The sequence below is a fragment of the Nannospalax galili genome, unplaced genomic scaffold (assembly GCF_000622305.1).
Source record: "Nannospalax galili isolate Female #2095 unplaced genomic scaffold, S.galili_v1.0 scaffold747, whole genome shotgun sequence".
NCBI classification, from domain to species: domain Eukaryota; kingdom Metazoa; phylum Chordata; class Mammalia; order Rodentia; family Spalacidae; genus Nannospalax; species Nannospalax galili.
Window position 1 is genome coordinate 501,868 of NW_008357686.1, and position 16,717 is coordinate 518,584.

The 16,717-nt window shown below is 39.9% G+C and overlaps 1 protein-coding gene across 4 annotated transcripts in view; it reads left to right on the forward strand.

Moving 5' to 3' along the window:
• The first annotated feature begins 1,511 nt into the window (after positions 1–1,511).
• Positions 1,512–16,717, forward strand: part of Hdac8 (histone deacetylase 8) — a 246,386-nt gene continuing 231,180 nt past the window's right edge. For 2 of the 4 annotated variants that reach the window (XM_017794979.2, XM_017794981.2), the window contains exons 1-4: positions 1,512–1,927; positions 2,428–2,480; positions 6,617–6,747; positions 8,237–8,378. In XM_017794979.2, coding sequence (XP_017650468.1) covers positions 1,817–1,927; positions 2,428–2,480; positions 6,617–6,747; positions 8,237–8,378 — 437 coding nt within the window. In that variant the 5' untranslated portion in view covers positions 1,512–1,816. The remainder of the gene's footprint in view (positions 1,928–2,427; positions 2,481–6,616; positions 6,748–8,236; positions 8,379–16,717) is intronic. The other 2 variants (XM_029557443.1, XM_008855551.3) reach the window with 2 other exon arrangements.

Consider the following 16,717-nt stretch of genomic DNA (forward strand, 5'->3'; position numbering starts at 1 on the left):
TTCAAAAAAAAAAAAAAAGAATCCTACTTACCATTTGCTGAATACCCATTATTAAGTACTTAATGCTCATTTCATTAAGTTAGTTAAGCACCCTACATTCATTACATGACTTCCTTGAGAGCACAGATCAGATTAAAAGGCATGTTTGAATCCATAGCTGTACTGTGTACTTTGTTGACAATGTTTGAGTGACTGAATGATTGCAGTGCTTTTAGTGAGTTTCTATGGAAAGATACAGAAGAAGCATAACAGCTTCTATTCTAGTAAAAGAATAAATAAATCACACACAGACACACAAAGACACTCATGCACACAGCCCAAGACTTCCAGAAGACTAAGTGGAGATAGTATGGAGTGTTGACCATACATGTAGTACAATGTCCATCCAGAAGAATCAAATTTATATAGTAAAAGGAATATTTCAACCTTCAGTGTCAGACATCATTTTGAATTCATGCTTTTCTATGTGTGACTTAGAATTATTTCCTCTCTTCAAAGTGCATCAGTAAAATGGGCATGTTATAGCTTCCTTCATGGGACTGTTGAAAGAATTCAACTTGATAATAACCAAAGTGCCTATTGCAAAACAATAAATGTTTAAAGAAGCTAGATTTTTGTAGAAGTTCCATATATGGGCTTTGTCTCAGAGGTGTTAGGTCAGTTCTAGATGGTGTAAGGATTGGGGGCCTGGGCACTGGCCAGCTAGGCTCAGATTGTGGAGGCATCCAGGAACTTGAAAATGCTGGTGGTAATTCTAAAACTGCCTCAGGGCATACTAATGCCCTGCACACTAAACCTGAATCATTGCCCTAACTTTTGTTCAGCTGCAGAAGCAAAAGGGAGGGAGGGAGGGAGGGAGAAACCCAGGGAAAGAGGAAGAGAGGGAGGAACCCAGGGAAGGAGGAAAGGAGGAAGGGAGGAACCCAGGGAAGGAGGAAGGGAGGAAGGGAGGAAGGCAGGTAGGCAGGTCTGCAGGGGGTATCCCAGCTGCCTTTTCCAGATACAGCGGAAACAGTCTTCACCTTTCTATCACATGAAAGCTCTAGGAGTGCCTTTGACATGCAGTTTCCACAGTCCCAGCCAATTTTGAGAAAGTGACATCAGATTTGCCAGGGTAAATTCTTTTTAAGATTGTTAACTCTCATGTCGACAGTGCTGAAAAACAATGAACTCAAGTTCCTGTACAAAACATACTGTGCAAGCTTTTCAAGCCATTAGTTTCATTAATTCCCCAGCCCTCTATAGCCTATCTTAGTACAGGCAGCAGACGCAGCTGGGCGGTTGTGGGCTCTACTTGGCTGTCGACTCTACATTTAAATATCTAAATGGTGATATGTACAGGCGGAAACCTTAAAGAGTTGAGGTTCATTTTTAGCGCCAAAACTCAAATTCGCGGCTATTTTTAGCGTTTAGTCCCGGCTCTTCCGCTACCAAAAGCCCCTTAAAACTACATCTCCCAGCATGCTCTGAAGCTGGTCTGACCTCATCGCAAATAGCCCCGTAGGGCAACAAGGCTGGTTAGTTTTGACCGTACTACTTGTGCCATAAAAAAAATCGATCCTAATTTGGGCTTTTATATCTGTCAAGCCCTTTTTTGAACTGTGATCATTAAATGAAGGGTTGTAATCTGGAAAGACCCACCTATTCCTGTAATTGGATGAGGGAGCAGGGACACTGTCTCTGGTGCTCTCAATAAGAGGGAATGTTGACCAGGGAGCACCGCTGGGGCTGTTCTTAGGAGCAGGAACCAGAGCCCCGGCTGAGTCCGAAAATCTTAGAATCCAGACTTTGGCTCAAGAACCCTTGGAAGTGGAAGATGGAGGAGCCAGAGGACCTGTCAGACAGTGGGCAGTCGCTGCTCCCGGTTTACATTTACAGTCCCGAGTATGTCAGCATGTGCGACTCCCTCGCCAAGGTCCCCAAACGGGTAAGAGAGGTCTGGATAAAAGACTGTAGGTTTGGGGGAGCAGGGTGGGAGGTGTGCAAAGGAAGCTCATTAGGAAGCAGAGGAGACTGGGCTGGGGAATACCTTCAACTGAAATTGAACTGGCAGTGTCAGGCATCCAAATCTGTAGAAGGAAGTGGCTCCTAACATTTGGGGTACGCAGTTGGACATCCAGGGGACGGGTGGGGTGCGGGTCGGGGGAGGAGGAGACCGCACCGAGGGGAATGGAGTCTCTACTAGTAGGAGATCGCAGAAGTCCTGGAAAAGAAGCAACTGCGGAGAAAGTATTCATCCCATCTCCTGCGTAAGGCCGGGCTTGGCGATTTGGATACTTTGAATCTGTTTTGTCTTAAGTGTATCCAAATGTGAGAACGCTGAAAGGAGGTGAGATAAAGCAGTTAGTTCCTTCACTCGGGATAGTGTTGATGAGATTTCAGTAAATTGAACTTTTAAGAAACTGCCTTCTTTTGCTGTCATTTTAGGCCAGTATGGTACATTCTCTGATTGAAGCATACGCGCTGCATAAACAAATGAGGTAAGTGGCCTTTTTTGAACATGTTCACCCAGGTTCAGCCAGGTGTTCATAGCACCAATACCTTCCTAGTTGGACCAACCAGGGAGAGAATGTTCATAGTACTTGTAATATGTCTGTAACTCAGAGAAAGCTTTTGAAGAATGGAGGACACTTGAAAAAGGCACACAAAGCAGTTACGATCCATTAGAAAAGGGGCTTCGCTGCTAGATGAGTGCTTTTGAGGTGCTAAAATCTGAAAGAAAAAAAAGTTAAGCAGTTCAGTTTTTGTTCTGCATTGTTTGCGGTATGAGGATGTGGATTCAAGTTAAGACTTTTAGACATGCTACCCTACCACCACCACCACCAAAGTTTAAAGCTTGGAGAAAAATCAAGACCCAAACAAACTATTAAGACCAGCATAGAACTCAAGAAGGAGCTAAGTGCTTCTCAAAAACAAACAAATCAAACTTGCTGTTTGTTGACTGCCAGTTCTGTATTTAATGTCATTATAAATGTAACCATTATGGACCTGCCACATGTCATAAGGATTTCTTATGACATTTTCCAGTCAAATGGGTGGGTGTCTATATCACCTAGTGCTTCATTTTCCTCCCAGAAGGCAATATAATAAGCATTCAGATTTTTATCCTGAGTACCAACAGTCATTTTGTGTGTATGTACCTTTCTTTGAGACAGGGTCTCACTATGTAGCCCTGGCTGGCCTGAACCTAACAGAGATCTTCTTGCCTCTGCCTCCCAAGGCAAAATACAGGCATGTGTCATCATGTCCAGCTCTTGTGTACCTTCTTTAGGAATATTTTTCAAACAACAAAATAACCCTTGTGTTTGTCAACATAGATATTTGGCTTTCTTTAAAGTATTTTAACATTTTTCTGAGCCTGATTGTACAGGTCTGTAATTCTAGGTATTTGGAAGCCTGGGGCATGGGTAACTCGGCCACAACCAGCTTCAAATTTTTAGAGGGATTTAAAGGGATTTAGGATAGTGTTCAGTAGTAAAGCACTTGCCTAGCATACTTGTCCTAGATCCAATCCCTAGTACCACTCCCACACAAAATGAACATTTCAAAAAATTATTTTAGCTGGGCTTGGTGGCACAAGCCTTTAATCTCAGCACTATGAGATCGTTGTGAGATCAAGGCCAGTCTGAACACATAGCAAATTCCAGGCTAGCTGGGGCTACACAGAGACCCTGTCTCAAAAAAACTAAAAAAAAATTATTTTATTGCAAACAAGATATCAAAGCAAAACTCACTTCCTTGCTAATAAGCAGAGAGGCTGGTTTTTTGGAGGGTTTGTTTGTTTGTTTTTGGTGTTTTTGAGACAGGGTCTCCCTGTAACCCCAGCTGGCCTTGAACTCACAGAGCTCTACCTGTGGCTGCCTCCCTAGTGCTGGGATTAAAGGCATGCACCACCACACCCTGCTGAAGCTGTATTTTTTTAGCTTTAAGATTTATCAAAATTGTCAGACATAGTGGTGCATGTCTGTAATCCCAGCACTCAGGAGGCAGGGGCAGGCAGATCTCTCTGTGTTCCAGGCCAGCGAGGGCTACATAGTGAAACCCTATTTCAAAAGATTTAGAAAAATAAATGGGAAGGTGCTATGAGAGGGAGCATTTAGGAGGGCTAAGAAACAATCTAATAATTTGTGAAATTTTTATTTTAAACATTTTTATTACATTTATCTTATGTGTGTGTGTACATGTGTATGGGCATGCATGCTATAGTGCATGTGTGGAGATTAGACAATAACTTGCAGGAGTTTTCTCTTCTCTCCCACCATGTGGGATCCCCAGGAGGGACTGAACTCAGGGTGTCAGGCTTCCATCTCATTGGCCCTGAAATTTTTATCCTAAAATTTTTATTTTAAATTTTATTCTAAAATGGACAAATGTTTCACCTCTCATAGTATAAACAAGTGTACTTGAAGAAGATGGAAAATTCCTTGGATTTGACCTTGTGTTTAATTTTTGAGGTTGAACCACATGTTTCAAGCACCTTGGTTATACTAATAATCATCTGTATAACCATATTAATTCACAATAAACTCATGGCTGTGTTCCCATTTAGCAAACATATAAAACCATGGCTACCTCTCTGTGGCCTAGGTTAGTGCTCCTTCAACTTGAACATGCACACAAATCATCTTGTTAAGATATGTGCTCTTGTTAAAATACAAATTCTGATTCACTGGGCCTCAGGTAAGGCTGGAGCTCTGACTTTCTAACAAGCTCCAGGAAATGTCAATGCTGCTGGTCTTTGGACCACCCTTTCAGTGGCAAGGGCTAGAGAACATACCAGCAGAATCCAGAAGAGGAAATGGTAAATAGGCAGGTAGAGGTTAGAGGCCAAAAGTCCTATGTAGACTTGCTTCTGTTATTATCTCCACTCCTTTTGTTACTTACTGTGAGGCGTAGGTTGAGAGGCTCTAACCATTTGCTCCTTCTCTCTTCCTCTGAGAAGCAGATGTAAGAGACCAACTATAGAAACTTTTCATCTTTCAGGGAAATGGGGAGATGGCTCAGCAGGTAAGAGCACTTGTTGTGCAAGCAGGAGACCTGAGTTCAGATCCCCAGAATCCATGTAAAAAGTCAGGCATGGTCATACACACCTGTTACTCCAGTGCTATAGCTGGGGGAGACAGAGACAGGAGGGATGGCTGGGGCTTGCTGGTTACCAGCCAGGTTCAGGTTCAGTGAGAGACCCTGTCTCAAGGGAGTAAGACTGAGAGTGATAGAGAAAGACATATGACATCTTCTTCTGGCCTCTGCATGCACAGGAGAGTGAATGCACATGTGCCCCTACATTATACACATGCACACAGACACACACATTAAATAATAAATAAGTAAATAGAAACTGTTTATATTTGATTTCTCTGTTTTTTTTTTTGAGTCAGGGTCTCATATAGCCCAGTTTGGTCTGGAACTTGCTATGTAGCCTAGCCTGGCCTCAAACTCATGATCCTCCTGCCTCTCAAGTGCTATGATTACAGGCATTTGTCACCATGCCCATATTACCTTTATGTTATTTTTTGGCAATGTTGAGACTCAGACCCAGAGCCTCATACATACTAGGCAAATATTGTACAACTGAGCTATATCCCCAGCTCACATTCCCTATTGTTTATCCTACTATCGATGATAGCTGTTCACCAAGAAGTTTTGTATATTTAGTCTCCACACAAGTCCAATAAGGTGGCCTATTTCACAAATGAGTAAACCGAGGTGCAAAAGAGCCAACTTACCTGAAGTTATAGAACTAATAGGAACAGTTAGAGCAGTAATACAGTTCTCTGGCTCCAAATTCAAAATGTGATAACCCATCTCTCTATTCAAATAAAGGCATATGGGGATTGGGATATAAGGCTCAGCACCAAAACAAAAATAATAAATAAACATCTAACTTGGAAGAATTATATAGTCCAAGTAACAACTGATTCAAATGAAAATATCTCTGTCTACTGGTTTGTCATGAGAGTTGTAACTCAGTGAGTAAACATAATCTATACAGCTGACCAGATCTAAATGCTATTACTATGGCCTCAGCAGCTGAAAGATTTTTTTGTCAATCTGAAACATTATTCAGCATGGCTCAATGTAATTTGCTGGATCAGTGAGTTTTTAAGTACAGTTTAAAATTTTATTTATTTGGGTGGTGTATGTGCATGTGCCACAGAGTGCATGTGGAGGTCCAAGAGGAGCTTGCAGAGGAATTCAGTTCTCTCCTTCCACAGTGTGGGTCCTGGGGATTGAACTCAGGTTGTAAGGCTTGGCAGCAGGTGCCTTTATCCCCTGAGCCATCCTGCTGGCCCTGGGTGAGTGAGTTCTATGTGGCTAAACCAGGGACCCAATCCATGGTTATTTTTTAACTTAAATGTAATTTTTCACTTATTTCACCCTATCTATAAACCCAAAGGAAAGTCTGTCCTATTGCCCTTATTAATGGTGTGAACACAGTAGATGGGAGGAAATGAAGACAGCAGTACAGTGGAGAGACAGAATGTTTATTACTTCAGCTCACTGGAACCAGAACTGGGAGTTGTATTTTGTGCTCACACTACTGGCTGCTGTTTCCAGCACCTTGCATACTTTGGATCTGACTCATTCTCCTCTTTGTTCCTTCTGTAATTATTAGGATAGTGAAGCCCAAAGTGGCCTCCATGGAGGAGTTGGCCACCTTCCACACTGATGCCTATCTGCAGCATCTCCAGAAGGTCAGCCAAGAAGGTGATGAGGACCATCCAGACTCCATAGAATATGGACTAGGTAAAGGTTTTCTCAGGCAATGATGGGAGGCTGATAGCCCCACCTGTATTTTATGCTACTTAATTTGTCTTTGTGTTTATATGTGTCCGTGTTCACATGTTGGAGCGCACATATGTGTATTGGTACACAGGTGGAAGCCAAAGGTCAACATTGTTGTCTTTCTTAATCACTCTGCACCTCAGTTTTTGAGACAGTCTCTCACTGAACCTGGAGTGCACCAGTTTGGCTAAGCTGGTTGGCCAATGATCCAGGTATCCATTTGTCTCCAGTGCTATTTCACATTCATGCCTCTTCCTCCCAGGTTTTACATGAGTGCTGCAAATCTGAGCTAAAGCCCTCATCCTTGTGCAGCAGGCACCTTACTGACAGAGTCATCCCCTACCCATTAATACTTTTTAATTAAAAGATATGTTAACGTGTGTATGCCTGTGTGTGTGTGCGTGTGTGTGTGTGTGTGCACGCGCACGCTTTACTGAAGATGGAACCCAGAGCCTTGCATGTGTTAACTATACCCCAAGTGTCCATTTTAATCTTTGGTTTAGTCACCTAAAACTCGCTAACTGAGTAAACTACATGAGTTGTGGAAAACTGAACAATGGGCCTAATGGAGAAAAATCCTTTCAGTTGCTGAGATCCAAATGGCAGCCCTTAGATCTGCTCTGGCTATATATATATTTGAATTTAGCTGTTCTGTAATCATATACTTGACGTGAAGGATTATATATTCTGGCTGAGTTTTCTACCTTACCCTCATTAACAGATGCACTAAAAAAGAAAACATGGGCTGGAGAGATGGCTCAGCAGTTAAGAGCACTGGGTGCTCTTGCAGGGAACCCAAGTTCAGTTCCCAGCACCCACATGGTGACTAACAACCGTCCATAACTCCAGTTTCAGGGGATCCAACACCCTCTCTAGCCTCTTTGGGCATTGCACAACATGACTACACTTACGTGCAGGCAAAACACTAATGCACATAAAAAATAAAAATAATAAATAAAATTAAATAAAAAAACATTGTAAGTTGTGAACAGGATAGTCTAGAGCAAGCATATCCAACCTGCAGCCCACAGGCCACATGCCTTCCAGGAAGTTATGAATGGGGCCCAATTCATTTGTCAATGACAAATTATACCACAATGTGAAAAAGTTGGATACCCTGTTCTAGAGAAACAGCATGGGTTGGTAGAAGAACATTAGAATGAGTGTCAAGACACCTGGGTTTCAGGCCTGAATCTATCTGACCACTGGCAAAATACATCACCATTCAGACCTTGATTTCACCACCTGTGGGATGTAAGGAGTTCATCTTGAAGGCTTGTCCTTTCTAGCTCTAATGTTTTAAAGTCCCTAGCATTGGAGATGCATCTGTCTTAATAAGAGCTGATGGCAGCACAGCAGCTTTTTAGTAGGCTATGCTGTTGTCACACCTCAAGCTAGTCCTCCTTTTCCAGGTCATATTTAACAGTCTTGTCTGGGTTTTTTCCCCCAGGTTATGACTGCCCAGCCACTGAAGGGATATTTGACTATGCAGCGGCTGTAGGAGGAGCTACAATCACAGCTGCCCAGTGCCTGATTGATGGGATATGCAAAGTAGCAATTAATTGGTCTGGAGGGTGGCATCACGCAAAGAAGTAAGGAAATGATCTTTTTGCTTTCTGACCCTTTCCTTGAGTCAGTTTCTCAGTTAGGTAAACTTGTCTGCTTATTATACTGACATTTATTGGAAAACATGTATGTGTTTAGCATTTTATACAGTGTTCCGAAGAGATGCAAGTAAAATAGTTGATTACCTAATATTGTGGAAAGCACTCTATTGAAAGCCAAGATATCTGGGCTCTATGCCTAGCTTTTCTAAAAATTTGGCTAAACCTCCATAGGCCTCAGTTTCTTCATCAGTAAAAAGGACAGGGATAAGGGTATAACTAGGCAGCCTATAAATTCCTCTTTTGGCTTACTAGAAATTTCCCTGTCTTCAGGGGCTTGACTCTAGAAACATTAACAGAATTAGAATAATCAGGCAAGAACATGAATTGTGATGCCAGTGGAATATGTATAATATATGTGCTGAATCGATTAGCACCAGGGAGAAATTAATCACGGAAGTCTTGGAAGAGGTGCATTTTACAACTAATACTAGACATAAGTAAGAAGCAGGTTTTTGAATAAGTGGATAATTGATGAGAATAGATTTAGAACAAAAGATTGAAAAAATTAAGACGTCTTGTACTACCACATCCAAGGAAAAGTGATAACTCAGATACCTCTCTAGGGAAAAAATGGATCTTCTTAGGTATTGCTTGGGGTTAGAGCAAAAGGCCTAAAGGAGTTTTGTGTTTGCATATGAAACTGCCGTACTCTGTCTGACAAGAACTACTGTGCCTTCTTCAATGTCTGGAGTCTTTTTTTTCCTATGTTAGTGTAATACATGTTGGGGGAGGGGCATTTCACAACTGAATTTATCAGTGTGCCATCTGAGGGAAAGGAAGTGGCTGTCTTGTGTGTCATTTCCAAGTCTGTTTAGTGCAACCAACCAAGGCCTTGATACTCTTAGATGGTCTTGAGTTAAGAAGAAGAAAAAAGCAGCACTTGATTTTTCAGAAGAAAATGCACTACAATTTTAGCATATACAAATTTGCTATTATAGTATGGTGTTCTTTTCTGAATGGACAGATTTCCTGACCAAAGAAGTCCTTGAAATAAATCACTAGAATCTACTACTTCAGCAATAGAAATTGATGCTTTAGTCATGATTTTACATAGTCTTAAAGAAAACAGCCTGCCTTTGTTAGCTTTTGCTTTATTTTTTAAAGTTCAAAATAAGAACAATGGCCTTTTCTTATTGAAGCTAAGGAATGAAAATAGAGAACCAAGGTTCTCTGACTCAAGGTTCGATCTGTATCCTCTTGGGCTTAGTCAGTAAGGAAGCAAAGTAGTGTAGTATCATAGCCAGTATCTGCTCTTGCAAGCATGTTTTTGCCCCCGTGTGATTCAATTCCCTGCAGACCTCTTAGGGTTTGGGTCAGTTTCAGATCCTTGTCACTCAGCACTCTTTTGCTGCCAAAGGACATGTACTCTAGTCAAGCTAGTTATGACTGGCTGGCTGCATGCAGGTATGAATGTACCCATATATCATTAACTGTTGAGGACAGCTTTCAGCTGATCTTGCCTGGAAAGACATATTTGTGGTGAATGTAAATTACAGAGAATTTCTAGGGATTGACCCAATTCAGGTCTGAATTCTAAGTTGTTGGCTTCCCTAGAACCTCTCTGAGGAGGGGCTACAGGCTCACAAGGTTACATGTAGCTAGCACTTACCTATTATTGTTGTTACTGCAAATTTTGGGGAGCCTTACCTGGGTCTCACCTGTTATAGGGGAAGTTGGAGCCCTGTCTCAGGGTTTTTAGCCTCAGTAATAAAATAATTTAAGAACAGACTCAGAAGGAAACACAAGAATACTTTTATTAGATTAAAAGAAAAACTTTAAGGCACGCAAGCTACAAATCTTGGCAGCTGCCCAGAGGAAGAAGATGGAAATGAAGAAGAAAGAAAAATTATGCCCTTTGTAAGCAGCCACATGGGGGAAGTTTGGGATGGGGAGAACAGATTCAGAGAAAAAGAGTAAGAAAGTCCATAACTCTGTAGAAGCATATCCAGGCTATGGCCAGTATCAGAAAGAAAGAGAAAAGAAAAAGGGAAAGTTACACTTTTCTGAGTAATTCAGAAAAGCAGGCAAGTACTGCACTTTGGGTGGGGTTTCTGGGAAGAAAAAACACATTATCTCTTTCAGGGAATAATTGTTCCTCCAGTGGCTTTAGGTGAATCTGCTTCCCGAGGGATAGCCTCTTGACCAGGTGATTGACAGACGTAGCTGGCTTAATTCTTATGTTTTGGGTAACTTGGAATGTTAGGTCTCCACCCAGGGCCAGAGATAGAACTCAGATCCTATTTTTATGACCAGGAGGAAGTAGTTTTTTCCTTAATGGGTCTCAACAAAACCCAGATATCCTCCAAGACTACTGTAACAGTCCCCCTCTTAAGAGGTAACCCTAGCATTTAGGAGATAGGCTGAAATTGAAGTATAGATATAAACTATTTCCTAGACCAAATTTATTGCTTGACTTTTATCTGCATAACAGGCAACCTTTACTTGCCATGCATTTTCTCCCCTCACCCTCCTATACTTTGTCTCTACAAAGACAAAGTATTCCCCGGAAGCTCCAAACCCTTGTTCTGTAGCTCAGGATACTATGTAGCCTTTAATTGTCTGACCCTTCTTTTAGTATCATATTTTTGCAAGGTTTTCATATGTATGAAAGTAAATAAAACTATTTTCCCCCTGTTAATCTGTTTTAGTCTATTGAACTCATAGTCCAACCAAAAACCTAGAAGGAGGCATTTTTCCTTTCCCAACACAGACCATTGAACAAACTGTCTTTGGGGCTGGTGACTTACATACCACTTCTTTGTACTTTCTTAAATTTCTACAGTTACTGTTACTGCGCCTAAGAGAATTTACCTGGGAGTTTAACATCATTCCCCTTGATTCAGTGGTTGGTTTTCCTTAATACTTTGCCGTGGGCCAAGCGCCATCTGCTGGCAGCCAACTGTTATGGACGCTTCATGACCTCTAATATGATTCATTGTTTCTCCCTCCCTCCCCTGCCCCCTTTCCTTCTTTGCCTCAACTCTCTGTAGCCAAGGATGACCTTTAATTCCTGATCTTCCTACCTCTACCTCCAAGTGCTGGGATCACAGGCACACCTGGTTTATGTGGTACTGGGGGTCCTCCTGCATGCAACTAAGCTACATGCCCAGCTCCAAAAGTTTCTCTTTTTTCATTGCTGGAAATTGAAGCTAGGACCTCATGAATGCTAGGCAAGTACCCTATCATTATATTTTATCTGGTATTTCATCTTTACAAGTATGTACATTTAAGGTGATTGGTCTTATCTGGGCACACTGTTTTGAAGATTATCAGTGTATTTGATGATGTACCTTACTTTGATTTCAAAAAGGCATTTCTGTTGAGATCTCTTTCCTGTTAATGTATCTATGTTCTTCATCAAATGTTCACTTTACATTTTTCCTATAGTCTGTAAAGTATGCCTCCATAAATTTTTTAAATTTTAAGAGGAGGTCACGTCACTTCATTTTTTTCCTTCAGTCTCCTCACAATCTTTTATATGAGTCTCTTCATGATTTGGGGAAAAGAAAAGGTTTAATAGTGTAGTATTGGGATGTCCTTTGTTAAGGAAAAAAGTCAATTATGAAACACATTGGGAAATTAATAGGTACAAGACCCACTGCAATGGGCCATGGGTTCTCTGTTCTAAGAGAGATTGTGTTCTCCTCTGAGTACAGCCTGGGCAAGTAGGAATGTCAGATAGAAAGTCACAGGTGAAAAATTAAAGATGGTCTGGGGAGATGGCTCAGCATGGCTGTTCAAGCATGAGAACCAGAGTGCAGATCCCAAGAACCCCCGTAGAAGTTGGACAAGTGTCATGGGTGCCTGTAATCTCAGCAGACGAGGCAGAGTTGATTCCCAAGGGTAAGCCTGGTAACCTAGACTATGCAGAATCAGTGAACTCTTGAGTTCAAGAGACCCCTCAATAAATAAAAGTGGAGAGTGATCAAGGAAGACTCTCTAGACATCAATATACACATACACATATGTCAACATGTACCCAAACACATATGAACCACCACACATGTGAACACATCAATACACACATACACACACACACACACACACACACACACACACACACACACACACACACGAAAGTAAAGAAGAGTCCACTGAAGGAGAGTTCTGCTACATTGATTATTACTGAAGATAAGCCAGGATGATGAGCTCTCACCCATGGAATAGTGAGGGATAAAGAACTTGATCAGATACTAAGGGTGGAAGTTTATGTTTAAACTGATATGAAAAGGTTCTCTGCTAAAACTGTATTCTATAAGGAAGTGCACAGGTGGGTCTAGAAATTTCAGAGTGAGTTGAGTTTAGCTAACAAAGAATCTATCACCTTCAGTTCTGTGTAGCAAAGCTGTACAGGATACAACTGTTTCTATCTAGTTCATTAGCACACTCAGGAGCAGTACTTAATTATATGCAGGAGAATGAAGAATGCTGAGTAGAAATATTATATTCATTTATTACTTAAGGCTTCATATAGGACTAGAGTTTTAATGGGCATCAACAGCTATTTCTATTACCTGCTTATATTGCTGACAATATACAGTCTCTTTGTTGTTGTTTTTTGAGATGGGATCTCACTGTGGAGCCAAGGCTAAAACTTATAATCCTCCTGCCTCAGCCTCCTGACTGCTAGGATTACAAGTGTGTACCACCATGCTTGGAGCAGTAATTTCTAAGATATAATTTGCATTTGAGAAAATGCTTTTTAAAAGGATGCATAGTAAGAATAGAAATTAAATAATGTTGTGACAGCTTGTAGCATTTATATTCTCATTTCTTTTAATAAACTAAAATTAGTGGCAGTTGGATTCAAGAGTTAAATATAAAAAGGCAAATTATAAAACTAGAATGAATGAATATTTATCAAGCTTCTAACAGAGAAGAGCATTCTAAGTTTAGGATGTAATGGGAAATACTCTCAAGGAAAAAGATCAAATCTGAATGTAAAAAACTTAAAAATCACTATAACTTCTATAAGTTTTTAACCATTAAAAAAAACCCAACACAGACCAAAAAAGCTCACATGGCATAAATGTGACAATGTGTGATAGATTTGTATTATTTAAGGCTCTTTTGCATTATAATGTATTAGAAATATAGAAAACATGAAGAGAAAATTACAAAAGAGTTTAAGTGCAACTAGAAGACACAAGAAAATGTTCATTGCTGCTAATCAAAGAAATGCAAATTAAAACAACTGGGTGCTGAAGATACAGCTCAGGGGTAGAACACACAAGCGCAAAGCCCTACCTTCAGTCCACGATGTTGTAGACAAACAAACGTAACTCAGTTAGCCTCTTTATAAACCTGTCTATAATGTAAAAAGTTGAACATCTAACAATGAGGCAATAAAGAAATGCTGAAGTCATTCCATGGATATTATTTTTTGTTTTCTTTGTATGAGTGTGGGGTGTTGGCTTTTATTTTATTTTGTCTTGGAGATTGAGCCCAGGGTCTCATGCATGCTTCATGCATAGCCTAAGCTGAGCTCCATCCTAAGCCCTTATGCTATTATTTTTAATGGTGATTATGAAGATTATAGGACATTTCAAAAATGAGTCTATGTGTGTAAAAGCAGGTCTTAAAATTGTGTGCACGGTGTAACTTTTACTTCCCAAAACACAGAGAAAAACATTGAGAATGATAATAGTGGTCATCTTACAGCTGCAAAATTGTTCATGATTTTTGTTTTGAGACACCATTTCACTTTGGTGGCCCTAGCTGGCATGGGACTCAGACTTGCAGTGCTTCTCTGGCTTTTGTCTGTCAAGTACTGAAATTATAGGCATGCATCGGCATGCCTAGCTCATCATTCAAAAAGATCTTTTTCTCTAGTTTTCAAAGTTTTTGTAATGGTATTTTACCACTTTCACGGCTGAAATTGTAGCAAAATAAAAAGAGGAAAAAAATAGAGTAGATATAACCAAGGATTAAAGACATGAATATACAGTTTATAAAAGAGAAAACAAATGGTAAATCATCAGGAAAAATTTAATATCACAAATAGAGAAAGTGATATATATATATATATATATTCCTATCATACTTGAAGTAACTCTTGATAATCTATTCTAAGGAAATTACCAATCTAAAGTACCATAAGTGTGTAGCTGATGATGATATTTTCCCTCTTATAATACCCTCCAGGGCAATGGGAGGAATAGCTAAGCATTCAACCATAGTACAATGGTTAGGTAGATACTGCTACATTTCTATTTGATGGGATATTTTATTAACCATTAAAAATGGTAATTAGGATGGCTGCATAACTAGGTAAAATGCCCTTCATATAATGTTGGTTTTGTTTTTAAAGGGCAGGTAGATATATCATACATTCACTCAGATTAGACTTATGTAAAAATTTTGTACATATGAAAAAAATCTTTGAAAAAAGATTTAAGTCAACAAAATACTAATTGACTTTGCAAGTATGATATGGGTGTAGATGTTTTTATGTACACATATGTGAGATAAATATTTATGTATATTTATATACATATACCTACATACTTTTCTGTTTGATCTGTTTTCTCCAATGTGATTCTGTTACTTTTATAGATAAAACTTTTATAATACAAACTGCTTGGGACACTTTGGGAAGTAGTGATGATGTGGTGTAATGAGCGAGTGCTAGGAATCATGTACAAGATGGGCTATACGGAGAGAGGAGTCAGTTTGCTTTCCCATTGTTGGGGATAGAAATTTACCAGCAGAAGGAAGGATGGAAATAGAGCAGCTGAAAAGTACAAGACATTTCGAGAAACATAAGTCGGGAAATGGTCATAGTGTGAGGGAAAATTGAGCAAGACAAGGCTATGAAGGCTATGAAGGTTTTACTGAAGAGTAGGACTTTTTCTGGTGTAGGTAGGGATTTATTGAAGAATTTTGGGCAGTGCTGCAGTATGCTGATTGATTTGGAGGCAGAAGATACTATTGCAATCATTCATTTAACAAACATTTATTAAGCTCTTGCTATATGCCATGTGCTAAGGAAACAAATAAGTACATGAAGGTTCCTATTATTTAAGGGAAGCAAATGGTACTGAAGGGACAAATGGTACTTAGTGAATCCATTTTAAATGAAAGACTAAAGCTTGGCATGCTAGTGTACACCTGTAATCCCAGAGCTTGGGAGACAGAGGCAGAAAGACTGCAAATATGAGGCCAGCCTGAGCTTCATAGTGAGAACATATCATAAAAGATTAAAAAAAAAAAGAGGTGGAGGGATTTTCGAGTGAATTCTGAAGAGGCAGGGTTTGAAGAGGATGCTAAGGATGATAGCTAAGAACCATCAAGCTGTTTTTTTTTTCTCATTTCCTAACATCTTTGCTGTGTACAACTCTGCACTAGTTCTTCCAACAAGTACAGAATATACTAAGGAGTAATGTATTTGGCTCAGGAGATGATTTTTTAAAGAAAATCATAAGATGTTTCAAGGTGGCATGTGCATTTCCTGTGAGATTATTGTAGCATGATAATTAAGAAGACTGATTTTTAGCAGGATATTCAAGGATTTCATCAGTTTTCCTATGAGCTTCTCCTTAACCAACTTGGTATTTAAATCAGTCTCCTTTGAACTATGTTTAAAAATCATCATCCTATCCATATTTATTCCCCCCCTTTTTAATTTTATTTATTATTTTTATTTTATGTATATGTGTGTATGGCCTGCATGTAGGTCAGTGCGCCCGTGTCATGCAATGCCTGCAGAGGTCAGAAGAGGCTGTCAGATCCCCTAGAATTGGAGTTACGGACAGTTGTTAGCTGCCATGTGGGTGCTGGGATTTGAACCCAGGTCTTCTGCAAGAACAACCAGTGCTCTTAATCGCTGAGTCATCTCTCCAGCCCCCTATTTTCCCCCTTTTTAATTGTGAATTCGTTTGGCATATTCTTGTTGTCCATTTTGTTTGCCCACTTCATGATATCCTGCATTTTGTAAAAGATTTTTAACCTCACTTTATGACAAATTAGCATTATATTGCTAGGTGACACATCTGACAATCCAAGAGACTCAAATGAATGGATTGATGAGCTAGGTGTTTGTTAAGTGTTTAAATGAAAGGGCTACTTGACTTGAGACTGATATTAAGTGGTCGGTTCATTAGTAAACACTTTCATATCATAATAGCTTTTGAATTCTTAGGAAATCTCAGAACTTTTCTATTGCTGGGGCTAAGATAATAGCTGCTCAGTAATGAGAACCTGCTGTATCAACAAAATTGCAGTGATTTTAATACTGGGGGCTATAATTCATTAATGGAGCATTA